General features: G+C 37.9%; 1 protein-coding gene across 1 annotated transcript in view; it reads left to right on the top strand.

The window, feature by feature from the left end:
* Positions 1–13,891, top strand: part of LOC121411189 (ras-related protein Rab-11B-like) — a 31,853-nt gene that overhangs the window by 2,160 nt on the left and 15,802 nt on the right. The window contains exon 2 of the mRNA XM_041603760.1: positions 2,404–2,599. Within this exon, the coding sequence (XP_041459694.1) occupies positions 2,404–2,599 (196 nt within the window). The remainder of the gene's footprint in view (positions 1–2,403; positions 2,600–13,891) is intronic.

Below are 13,891 nucleotides of genomic sequence, written 5' to 3'. Positions count from 1 at the left end.
AATAATATAGATCAGTGAAAATTTCCTTGATTTCTACATGTTCAATTCACTTATCCAAATTATTAAACAAGTTTACTTTTTTTCCTCCTGATCTTCCATGCTCATTGTAAAATTGGTTTTGATAATTGTTGCCTATTTTCTGTTCATCTATTGGATTCTCATTGATTTTGATATCCAACCATAACCATTTTCGATTTTGAAGTATTTTTCTTATAATGCACCTTTCTGTGTGCTTTTTGTCTCACCTGCATAGCAGAGTGAGACTATACATGTAGGCGCTGCTTATCCGACGGCGACGGCGTCAACACCAAATCTAAACCGAAGATTAAGTTTTTGAATTGACAGCATAACTTAGACAGTATATGGACCTAGTTCATGAAACTTGGATATACTTCAAGTATTACTGAACATCCTGCTTGAGTTTCACGTCACATGACCAAGGTCAAAGGTCATTTAGGGTCAATGAACTTTGGCAAAATTGGGGGTATCTGTTGAATTACCATCATAACTTTGAAAGTTAATGGATCTGATTCATGAAAATTGGATATAATAGTAATCAAGTATCACTGAACATCCTGTGTGCATTTCAGGTCACATGACCTATATGTACATCAAAGGTCAATGAACTTTGTCCATAATGGGGTACTGTATCTGCTGAATTACCATCATAACTTGGAAAGTCTAGGATCTGATTCCTGTAACTTGGGCATACGAGTAAACAACTATCCTTGAACATCCCGTCCAAGTTTCAGGTCACATGATCAAGGTCAAAGGTCATTTAAGGTCAATGAACTTTGGCCATGTTGGGGGTATTTGTTGAATTACCATCATACCCCTGTACATGTAACTGTATTGGTCTACATGTAGTTCATAAAACATGGACATAAGAGTAACATGTAATTAGCCCGAATAATTTGCAGCGGTGGTTTTGAAACCATGTTTTATGCAGGGATCGTGTATTACATGTATGTCGATTTAAGCACATCATTGAGAAAGGTAAACAAAAATTTAATTCATGGTTTTGTTGTAGGACCTGAATGATGTTTATATTTGGATCCATATTTTGTTTTCAGTTTTAAAAAAATATATTGTAATATTTGCAATAATATATAATGACAGTGATTTTCCATTTCAAACAATGATCTTTTCTGTTGTGAAGCCTTTATTTCTGTTTCACACACGCGAGAGCGGTGTTGGCTCAGTCGGTAACGCGTCTGCCCGTCAAACCAAAGATCGTGGGTTCGAGTCCACCCCGGGCGGATGACTGAAGCCAGTGCGTTGTGTGTAAACGTCTCTCCCATGTTTCATAGATGCAGGCTATGTTACAATGGAAAACACTCCATCCCTCGGATAGGACGTTAAATGGAGGCCCCGTGTAGAGGAGAGTCACCACCTTTGCACATTAAGAACCCACTGCACTATTCGTATAAGAGTAGGGGGAAACCCCGGTGTAGTGGTCCACCTGCATTCCCCCCAATCAGTTATATCGGGAGGAGAGACCTGCGGGTCATAGTGATTCAGTTCGCTTTTCGCCTCCCAGGCACAGGTGACGCCAAACAAATAATAATAATAATAAAGAGTATAAACCAAGTATCGCTGAACATCTTGTGCGAGTTTCAGGTCACATGACCAAGGTTAAAGGTCAATGGAATTTGGCCATGTTGGGGGTATTTGTTGAATTACCGTCATAACTAAGTATTGGTCTAGTTCATAAAACTTGGTCATAAGAGTCATCAAGTATCACTGAACATCTCATGCGATTTTCAGGTCACATGACCAAAGTCAAAGGTCATTTAAGCTCATTGAACTTTGGCCATTTTAGAGGTAATTATTAGATTGCTGTCCTAACTTTCAAAGTTTATAGATTTATTGTATAAAATGGGGATATGGGGGTAATCAAGTACATGTATCACTTACAAGTTTTAGGTCACATGTTCAAGGTCAAATGTCAATTAACCTAGTATTGTATCATTATATGAATGGTGTTTTTTGTGAATAATTATTTTATAGCAGATTTCAAAGTCAGCACTGCTGCTATATTCAATTGAATCGCATGATGCAGGTGAGACCGCCAGAGGCATTCCACTTGTTTCATTTTTGCCATTAAAATACATATACATGTAGATATGAAATTGCAAATTATGTGTTCACTTGCCCAATTCATTCACATTGGCAATTGATGAGAAATTATTAGTAGGGACAGTTGCTGTGAATTTTTCTTACATGTGCTCATCTCCTGAATCCTTTGCTCGATACAAAGTGCAAATTCGTGTACAGTAGATTACACAATAATAATTGTTTTTCTCCTTTTGAAGAAATGTTCACTATAATGTTTTTATTTTGTATATTGTCTTTGCATTAAATATGAGATTAATGATATATATTTTTTTTCATTTTATACAGTTGTTCTCATTGGAGACTCTGGTGTGGGCAAGAGTAACCTGCTATCAAGATTTACAAGGAATGAATTCAACTTAGAAAGCAAAAGCACAATTGGTGTGGAGTTTGCAACGAGAAGCATACAAGTTGACAACAAGACGATAAAAGCACAGATATGGGACACAGCAGGTCAAGAAAGATATAGGGCAATTACCAGTGCGTAAGTATCAGGGATTATAAGAGGAAGAAAATGGCTTTGAATATATCTTTGTCTTGTAACCCGCAAGTGAAAATCTTACCTGTACCGACCCGTATAATCCAATGATTTGTAGGCGGGACCTGCTGACTTGTCAAGTTTGAATCACATAATTTAGATCTACCATGGGCACTCACTCAATCAAATGTGTTCATTACGACGTGATTGATATCCCCACACTATACAGGCTCACATCAGGACACTAGGTGCATTTACATGTAGAGTAAGTTCACTTCTAATATCACCAATTTAATCCACTATACCTTGGTCACATTTGCTCTACGGCGGCCGTACGGCGAGTAAAAAACAGCCGTTTTATTAATTTTAATTCAAACCACCGATATGCAGCTGGTACAAAAAATGTTAAAACGGCTGTTTTCAACTCGCCGTACGGCCGCCGTAGAGCGAATGTGACCAAGGTATTATTCTGGAGTTCTGGGGTGGCATTGTAAAGGGTTTGTGCTGATCTCGAAACTCCAAAGCATTGCGCAGTAACTCTGGGTTATTTTAAAAATCACTAATTGCAGCAGTGATCATTGATGTGTTATACGTTTGTACACAATGTGCTGAAAGAACAAGCTCCTCAAATTGACAATAAATATTATGATGGAAATGAATCGATAACTTCAGTGGTGGTGCTGGTAGGCACCTTTCTTGTAAAGGAAATACATGTATTAGCATCTCTAAAAGAATCTGCCACGTTAGAAACATGATCCTGAGTAATCTGAACTCAATTTATTTACCTTCTTTTATTTGTGTGTTTTGAATGTTTTTATAAGTGTCATAAGTTCTCCCTGCATGTACGCTCTTTGGTCTGTGAGTTAGAGAATTAACTCGGCTCGGCTCTCCTCGCAACCCGCAATTGGGGGCATCCTGGCAGGTTATCTCGTACTGCAAAAGGTTCCTGTTGCAACACAACCCTATCTTTCTGTTCAGTAAAGAGCAATGATTCAACCCAATTGTAATTCTTTTTCGAATCAGATCCTAGTGCAATCACATCCCATTGTGTGTGCTGGTTTTTAGAAAACAAACTGGTGTTAGTCATTTATTTTTTGAAGATACAATGTGTATGATACATGTTTAAGGTGATAATTTAGTCAACATTAATTTTTAAACGCCCTATTTACGGGATGTACATTATGGTATCATGCTTGGTATCCGTCTAAATTCATTGACTAATTATGAAGAAAGTTTCATAGCTCTAGGATAGATATTGTAGCTTGAGTGACATATCTTTAAAGACAGAGCACCAGGGGTGCTGCTGGAAGCGGTGCCACCTGTACAAATTCAATGGGGATTTTCAATATTTTGTGCTTTTTGGGGTTAAACATTAATAATTTTGTGGAAACTCGACTTCCAATTACAAATTTGGTATCAAATTAAAGCTAGAACATTCTTCTTTGCTATTAATTGATCTAAAAATAAGTTTGGCAATGTCATTGTCATGTATTATAAAAAAGGTATTTTTGAAAAAGAAATAGAAAAATTGTTGAAATTGTTTACTGTTCACACTAATCCTTCCATATTGACAAATACTTGTATAGAACAGTAATTCTTAATGTCAATGTAGCTTTTGAGTCAAATCGATTTTAAAATCGGTGTTCGATCGATGTCATCGAGCGCCGGTGCAGATTTTTCCAAAAAAAATAGAACAAACGTCGGCCGGCTGTTTCGTTTGGTTCACACAATAATCGAAATAGTTCAGTAATGTCTCACTGAACTTTTACTTACTTGATTTACTTTCCCCTTAAATGAAAATGATGCCTATTCACCGTTAATTTGAAGTTTATTTCAATCAGAGTTCGAGTCTTACTTGTCTGCTCATGCTGAGATAACTTATGAACGATGAATTCACGAATGGAGCTGATCTGAGTCATTGCCATCGATCGCGCATGCGCAGAACTGTGCTTTAATCAAACCAGAAAAATGGCGCGATCAACGAAAAATAAACCTTACTTTTATGAACAATATTGATATCATGACCATAGAACATCATTTAATCGTAATATTTTAATAAAAATTTGCATGTGTGATAATTAATATGAATTTAGATCTTGATGTGAAACATTTGTATTTCATTTCAATTTCTAATGATCACATGATCGACATGAGTGAGTGCACTTGTCTTTAAAGAAAAAAAATTATCACGTCAGGATTGATTCTCAAACATTGTCAATATGCATGAAGTCTTTTCACGATCATAATATCACCATATATAATAACTTTTTACATGACAAAACAGAGTAAATTACGTTTGATATTTTTTCCCATCAATTTGAAGCTCTTCTGTGCCCAACTTTGAGCTCTTAATCCATGAATGGAAAGTACATGTATGTCATACATCATTGAACGTGCATGCACATTGTGCTTCTTTTCTCGGAGCTCCAGAGATGAAATAAAAGTAAAAAATAATGACAAATTTTATACTTCCATATCAACATAAGATACTTTGCGGACATGGTCAATATTTTTAGTATGGCCATACATGTAGAATCTTATAAAATCGTAATTACATGTATTTAGCATCCAATAATAATTTATATAAATTTAGAGCTCGATCCGAGACATTGTATTAGTTTTGATTCCCTCATGCTCTTTACTTGTGACAAAAATAAAAAATGGATCAGGATTACTGTAACTCTCTGACATCGTCATAACTCATATTCCACAATCTTTCCTCACGAACGTTATATCACCATTGAATACCAATTCAAATGACCATACAGAGAAAATTACGTATGATATTTATTCCCATCAATGAGGAGCTCATTTTGGATCCAACTACACTGTACATACATCTTGGGCGAGTTACCGTGCTATCCACTGGTAGAGCACTGTTTTGCCGGCAAGCATGCCTGTCGATTCGGGAGAGTGAGTGTACGGGGCTGTACAGTGTGCGAGTCCGGACTGCGAATGCTAGTTGACCGAAAATAACTCAGATCGACTCTGCGTGATTCATGTCTTTAATATTGTTTCATTTAAAACTTATTTGTTGTCATCTGCAAATATTATTGATCTAGTCCCTTTTTGTCTCACCTGCGTAGCAGAGTGAGACTATTATAGGCGCCGCTTTTGCGACGGCGGCGGCGTCAACATCAAATCTTAACCTGAGGTTAAGTTTTTGAAATGTCATCATAACTTAGAAAATATATGGACCTAGTTCATGAAACTTGGACATAAGGTTAATCAATTATCACTGAACATCCTGCGTGAGTTTTATGTCACATGACCAAGGTCAAAGGTCATTTAGGGTCAATGAACTTTGGCCGAATTGGGGGTATCTGTTGAATTCCCATCATAACTTTGAAAGTTTATGGATCTGATTCATGAAACATGGACATAATAGTAATCAAGCATCACTGAACATTTTGTGCAAGTTTCAGGTCTCATGATTAAGGTCAAAGGTCATTTAGGGTCAATGAACTTAGACCATGTTGGAGCAATCAACATCGAAATCTTAACCTGAGGTTAAGTTTTTGAAATATCATCATAACTTAGAAAATATATGGACCTAGTTCATGAAACTTGGACATAAGGTTAATCAATTATCACTGAACATCCTGCGTGAGTTTTATGTCACATGACCAAGGTCAAAGGTCATTTAGGGTCAATGAACTTTGGCCGAATTGGGGGTATCTGTTGAATTCCCATCATAACTTTGAAAGTTTATGGATCTGATTCATGAAACATGGACATAATAGTAATCAAGCATCACTGAACATTTTGTGCAAGTTTCAGGTCTCATGATTAAGGTCAAAGGTCATTAAGGGTCAATGAACTTTGGCCGATTTGGGGGTATCTGTTGAATTACCATCATAACTTTGAAAATTTATTGGTCTAGTTCGTTAAACTTGGACATTAGAGTAATCAAGTACAATGTATCACTGAACATCCTGTGCACATTTCAGGTCACATGACCAAGGTCAAAGGTCAATGAACTTTGGCCGAATTGGGTGTAACTGTTGAATTACCATCATAACTTTGAAAGTTTATGGATCTGATTCATGAATCTTGGACATACACCGTAAGAGTAATCAAGTATCACTGAACATCCTGTGTGAGTTTCAAGTCGCATGATCAAGGTCAAAGGCCAATGAACTTTGGCCAAGTTGGGTTTTTTTGTTGAATAACGATCATATCTCTGTAAGTTTATTGGTCTAGTTCATAAAAAGTGGACATAAAAGTAACCATGTATCACTGAACATCTTACGCGAGTTAGAGTAGTTTTCAAAGTCAGCACTGCTGCTACATGTACATGTATATTGGACCGCGTGATGCAGGTGAGATGGCCAGAGGCATTCCACTTGTTTGTGTTTGTAATCATAGAAAATAACTTTTGCTCTGTCACCTGCTTGTACAATGCTTACCCTCCCAGCGCATACCATCGCCGCAGTGCGTGCATGTACCAACGGCTGGAGCCAAAAAAATTGACTTCATTTTCCCCCGCCTTTAAAATTTGATGCGTCGATGTTCGATAGAATTACAGCTGTCGAACACCGGTTTTCAAAATAATCATTATGACGCAGGCTTGTGTATAAAAACAGAAAATGTGATTTCTACTATTTTATAGCATGAAAGTGATACTTGGTTAGTCAAGTTATATACGTATCTGGACATGCAGACGTTATTGACATATTACTTTCTTGTAGTCGACTTGACGAAATATGGTATCTTGCCATGTTAGCACTGTACTTTTGACTGGGCAAGTTAACTTATCTCGCCATATTACATGTATGTTAAGTTAGTAATTCGACATGGAATACATGTATCTCCCCATCGAGACAAGTAGATCATGTACATGTACATGTAGATGGCACTTTTAAGGGTACTCTAGTCTAAGCTGAAAGTTATCTAGATGCGGTAAAATCAGACAAATAAAACAAGTAAAAATTGAATTTAATCAAAATCTTACAAGCAATATTTAATTATGACATTTTAAAGTTACATGTATGTATTATTTTGGTGAAATAGTATGAATGTGCAATGAGCAAGCTGATGCTGTTTATATCCCCACTTTATAGTCTTTTGTATTTTATGTAAAGTAAATTATACATTTACTTATAAATTCAATTTTGTCCTCCCAAGAATGAATAAAAAATGATTGACTGCCGATTTAATTACCGGTACTGTATTTGATACTTGTATTGCTGCAACTTAGTTTGTTGGAAACATATCGATTAAAATATCGATTATAATACAGTATATGAACTAAAAAAATTATACAGGGTAGGCCTAAGAATTAGATGTTTAAGAAAAGGAAAGAGGAGACATGACATCATCTGCCCTTCTATTACATGTCTATATACATGTACATGTACATGGAACTATTTCATCACAACATATAGTAGGCGGCAAGTAGTAAGAATTCCAAAAATTTTCTGTAGAATCTGATTTTTTGTGCTATTTCTCCTATTTTTAGGGTGCTGAATACGAATCTGCTTGTTGCCAAATTTATAAATGACGTCTTCGACCGTTGCCATGGCAACCGATTAATTTCTCGAAAATAGCATGTATTCCCATGTAAATGGTAGATAAACATGATATAAATTAGCCAAGAGATTGAATTCAAGGTTCCGTTTAAATACAAATTAAATTTAGAAATATTTAAGATCATCAAAATAGTTCCAATTAGCCCGTTGCCATGGTAACGGCTCATTTTTCCTCCAGAAAAGTAAAAAAAAAAATTTAAAGTTGTATAATCTGTTTTTTGTTTCATTTTTCCCTGCAATTAGGATGTTAAACATAGGGAGTGATTTTGCTAAATGTATAAATACACTCTCATTTCGTTGCCATGGCAACCAAATAATAACTAATTTAGTAAAAAAAGATAATAACATGGAATTAAAGATAATGGCAGGAAAGACAATAAAAGCTACTTAATCTACAAGTGTTGGGTTTTTCCCACTCATTTAGAACAAAAAATACATAAGTGTTATGCATGAGATTATTGGTCAATGATAGGAATTGATGTTGCCTTGGCAATGCTTGAATTTAAAAGTATATATCAATGTTGCAAATGGCCCGTTGCCATGGTAACATCTTATTTTTCTCAGAAAAGTACAGATTTTGATAAAATCATGTAGAGTCACGTTTTTTTCCCTTTCATTTCCACTAAGTTTAGGTTTCTAAAATTAATATGGTTGTTGGTAATTGTGTAAGCACCATCTCTGACCATTGCCATGGCAACCAAATACCAACTTATTTGGTAAAAAATAACCTGTTGAAAAAGGTAATGGTGGGATGTACAGTAAAAACGAACTAATCTACATGCGAAAGGCTTGACCCATTAATTTAATTTTTAAAGCAAAATTACGGTAAGTATTCTGCATTAATTAATTAGAATGATAAAATGGATATTTCCTTGGCAACGCTTGATTTTATAAATAAATATCAATGATGCAAATTGCCTATTGTCATGGTAACGGTTCCATTTACACCAGAAAATAACAAATTTTAATAAAAATATGTCCGATTATTCTTTCATTTCCGCCAAAGTATACATGTAGGTTGCTAGACATTGATATGCTTGTTGCTGTTGCTTTGATAGTGGTTAATCAATTTAATTTCATATGATAAATATCAATGTTGCGAATTGCCTGATGTCATGGTAAACATCACTCGCAAAGTTCCCTCCTGCAGACTTTTCAACCTGAAGAAAGTAAACTGTGAGCAGTTTTCCATAGATCTGGATACATATCTTCAGAACCTCCCTGCACTCCCTACTCATTACGACACATTTTTAGAGCTGCTGAAGAAATCATCAAGGAAGAATATTCCACAAGGATTCCATACAAACTATACTCAGGGCCAGCAGAAACACCAGATTCGGATCCTTGGGAATGACTCTACAAAGTCCCAATCTACATGTAGGTCCCAAGTTACCGCCGGCCAAGCGGCCAGCCAGCTTCTAGTGAACAGCCAAGGTAACCCGCGAAGTTCCAACCTCAAAGGTTGGGAATAGCCTGCCAAGAGTCATCTGGATTCACGAAAACTTTCAGCATGAACGACTTGTGCAATGCTATAAAAGCAATGAAGATCAGCAAGGCAGCTGGATTGGACGATGTCCTCGATCTGTGAACAGATGAAACATCTTTGACCTGTTGCACTCCAACGGCGGCTTGACATGCTAAACTACTGTCTTGAGTGAAAGCACAATGCCAAACTTATGGAGGAAATCAAGGGTAGTTGCCTAAAGCCCCTTTCACAATTGACGTACGACCATTTGCGACCTTTTGGTCGTGCGACAGGCTGCAACAGGGATCAATCGCCAGTTATCTCATAAGATCGCACAGAGGCTTTCACAGTTGCAACAGCTGTCGTACAACAAAACAACCAGTAAAACCCGTTGCAAAAGTAAGTCGCTTATGATCCTATTGTGCTCGTGCGATCACATGCGAGTGTTGCACGAGGGATTGAGAGGGGAACGGTCGCATACTTGCGAATGAAACGGTAGTGCAATGTTGTAAGCCCATATATTATAGCACCCAGTCGCAAGACAGGTCTCTGTACATGTAGGTCGCTAGCACATGTGCAAGTGCTGTACGACCCCCAGTCGAGTAAATTTAGTTGTGCCACCTCTCGCCCAAAGTCGTGCAACGTTGCACAACACTCGCACGATGATCGCCCGATCGATGGTACGAACCCGGATACGACCTGATGCGAGTGAATCGATTGTATTTCGCGTTCGGATTTTGAACATGTTCAAAGTTCAGAAGTGACCAGTCACGACTACCTCGAGTTCGTGCGACTGTCTACAACGACTGCGAGTGCTCGCAAGACACCTAGAGATCGATCGTGCAACAGCAAGAAAAAACTGTTGCAGCCGGTCGTAAACTGGTCGGACATCAATTGTGAAAGGGGCTGAACGGTCGCATACATGCGAATGCAACGGTAGTGGAATGTTGTAAGCCGTTATTTTGATCGGTCTTGCAACAGTCTTATATAACCGCACCCAGTCGCAAGACTGGTCTCTGTAGGTCTCTAGCACATGTGCAGGTTTTGTACGACCTCCAGTCGACTACATGCGACTATACGTAGTTGTGCCACCTCTCGCACCAAGTCGTACAACGTTGAACAACACTCACACGATGATCGCCCGACCGATGGTACGACCTGACGCGAGTAAATCAATCGTATTTGATCGCGTTTGGATTTTGAACATGTTCAAATTCAGATGCGACCAGTCACGACCACCTTAAATTCGTGCATTCGTCTACAACGACTGCGAGAGCTCGTGCAACAACAAGAAAAAACTGCTGCAGGCGGTCGTAAACAGGTCGTACGTCAATTGTGAAAGGGGCTTGACTCAAGCCAGGCAAAACACCAGCCAGCCCAAAGAGCTACAGGCCAATATCTCTGCTTTGTCATACAAGATCTTTGAAAGGCTCCTACTCCACCACATTGCTCCCTTGGTGGATGAGCTCCTCATTCCAGAACAAGCAGAATTTAGGCCTGGAAAGTCTTGTACTAGTTAACTGCTGAATCTGACACAGTACATTGAAGATTGCTTCGAGGAAGGGTTGATAAAAAGAACAGCCTTAGTTGACCTCATTGAAGCTTACGACACAATCATTGAATACTCACAAGGAAAGTCTTTGAGATGACAAAGGACCTTAGCCTGACACAGACGATTCAGAACATGCTCTCAAATCAACGGTTTTGTGAATCTCAGTGGTTCCAGTAGCAGATGGCTGACACACAAAAGGTCTCCCACAAGGAAGCATCATCGTCCTACTCTTTATCATCTACACAAATGACCAACCAATCCACCAAATAATGAGAGCTACCTGTCCGCTGATGATATTTCCATTGCTTCACACAAACAGTCCTTTGAAGAGATGAAAAAGCACTCAGCGATGCTCTGGTAAGCCTGACTCCTTACTACGCTGCAAATCATCTCTGGGCAAATCCAGAGAAAACCCAACTCAGTGATTTCCACCTAAAAAACAGAGATGCAGATCAGCAGCTAAGGGTCAGATGGTATAGAAAATGGTTGGAACACACCAGTAAGCCAATCTACCTTGACGTCACCCCAGACAGTTCCCTTACCTACAAAGAATATGATGCCAAGACAAAGGCTAAAGTTGGAGCAAGGAACAGCATCCTGAAGAAGCTTTCCAACACAAAATGGGAACAGGTGCAAAACCATCCATGCGACAGCTCCTGCTCTTTGCTACTTGACTGCTGAGTATGCAGTCCTCATCCGTTTTAGGTCATCACGTGCTGCCACGATTGATACAGCCCTGAATGCTGCTTGCAGAGCAATTACTGGCTGCGACAAAAACAAGAGCAGATGATCTCTAGCTACAGTGTGGTATTGCCCATCCACACATCAGAAGAGAGGTATCAGCACAGGTGGAAAAAACAAGCAAGAAGATAACCATCTTCATCTACTCTTAAGTATGAACCTGCCAAAAACAGACTCAAATCAAGATGTAGCTTCCTTCACTTGAATGAATCCCTTGATGGCTCTGCTCATAATCAAAGGGTCACCCTATTGTCCAACCACCTACAGTCTGTGGTCAACGCTCAATCTCTCCAGTGGACCTAGCGAATCGCTTCCCAGGTTCAAGTGAGGAATGTGTAGTGTATAGATTTTTTTTTACCATTTGTGCTCTAATAAATTTTATAACGAAAAAATAGCCAGTATGCCAATTTTTCTAAGGGTTTGTGAAATGTGGGAGAATTCAGCTAGAGACAATTTTGAGAATATTTTGGGCAATTTGACCTAGAAATCTGACAACATAATGATTTAGGGGTAAAGTTTTTAAGAACTTGACATGCAACATCTGTTTGCTGAATTGAATTACCCCCAACTTCTAACTCCAAGGTGGCTGCCAATTTAAGGGTCACAAATGATTCCATTTTGATAGAGAGTTGTTCAAAATATTTATTTGGGGGTTTTAAAGTCAACAAATCAAAATTGGGGCCCTGTTGTACAAAGAGTTGCGATTGATCTGCACTATGGAAAGCCAGCAAAATCAGCATATGAAATGTATGTTTGTTCAAAAAGATTTCTAGATATGAATGTATATCTGTAAAGTCATAAATTTCTTAACAATATTGTGTGATTTCCTTTGTTTACAAAGGACATTGTGCAAATTTTTCATAGAAAAAAATTATGACACTGATGAATTTCCATAGAGTTACTATTGACTGGATCAATCGTAACTCTTTGTACAACAGGGCCCATTTACATTTGACACACTGACCCTGCCTTTAAAACGAATGGCGGTCAGTAGTAATTAAAAATGGGTGATGGGTTTGAATATGGCGTTCCTCAGGGTTTTGTACTGGGACCTATACTTTTTTCTCGGTATTTATTACCACTTGGGGACACTTTGAGGCAGAATAATGTTGAATTTGATTTCTTTAGTTCCCAAATCTCCAACTAGTTTTCACAATGCTATTGTATTCAGGAAATTAATGTATCAATGATAAGAAATAAAGTTAAGCCTGCTCTTGAATGAACAAAAAGTCCTAGACATAGACACTATTTACCTGCCCATGTTCATTTGTTAATTGGTAATTCTGAACCTGCTGAATCTGTTAGAATTATTCTAGGTGTTGAACTTAATTCGTCATTAACGAGTAAGCAAGTAAATTCGCTTTGTAAAACCCAAAACTCCCATTCATACAAACATGGAGCTACCATGATACAATAATGGTCGGAAAAATATTGACGGATGATGCTTGCCATCATGCTGTTCAATCACTGGTGTTCAGGCGCCTAGATATAGTCAAAACATCACATTCAGAATCGAGCAGTCGGTACCATTACAACAGCAAGAAAGTATGATCATATTTCCTTTGTTCAAAGAGCTTCACTTGCTACTGGTCAAAAACAGAATCATAGAAAAATTGCTTTGTTTACTTGTCTATTAATAACTTGACAACACAATACATTTCATGCTGGGTTTTTTCCATACCCTATTCTATCCCCAACTTGGGTAAACAGTGCACAAGTTTCACTGGTCCCAGTATTCAAAATCAGTTCATGTCCTTCTGTACAATTATTTTTTTAATTTTATATATAACACCCACTTTATATATTGTAAGCACTTGAAGAGTAGAATTATTCATTTTTATAACAGTAAATGAAATAATATAGCCTAGGACTTGTATAGTGCTCCTGTATTACCCTGGCTAAGCTAGTCTACCTCATCCGCTGCTCACAACTTCCTTCAAGTATCCATTTACCTCACCTGGGTTGCAGTACAATATGGATAATTTTCTTGTTTTTAAAAGGAAAACACA

Source organism: Lytechinus variegatus, chromosome 3 (assembly GCF_018143015.1).
Source record: "Lytechinus variegatus isolate NC3 chromosome 3, Lvar_3.0, whole genome shotgun sequence".
Taxonomy (NCBI): Eukaryota; Metazoa; Echinodermata; class Echinoidea; order Temnopleuroida; family Toxopneustidae; genus Lytechinus; species Lytechinus variegatus.
Note: the sequence above shows the minus strand (reverse complement) of the source record. Positions and strands in the feature narration are given on the sequence as shown.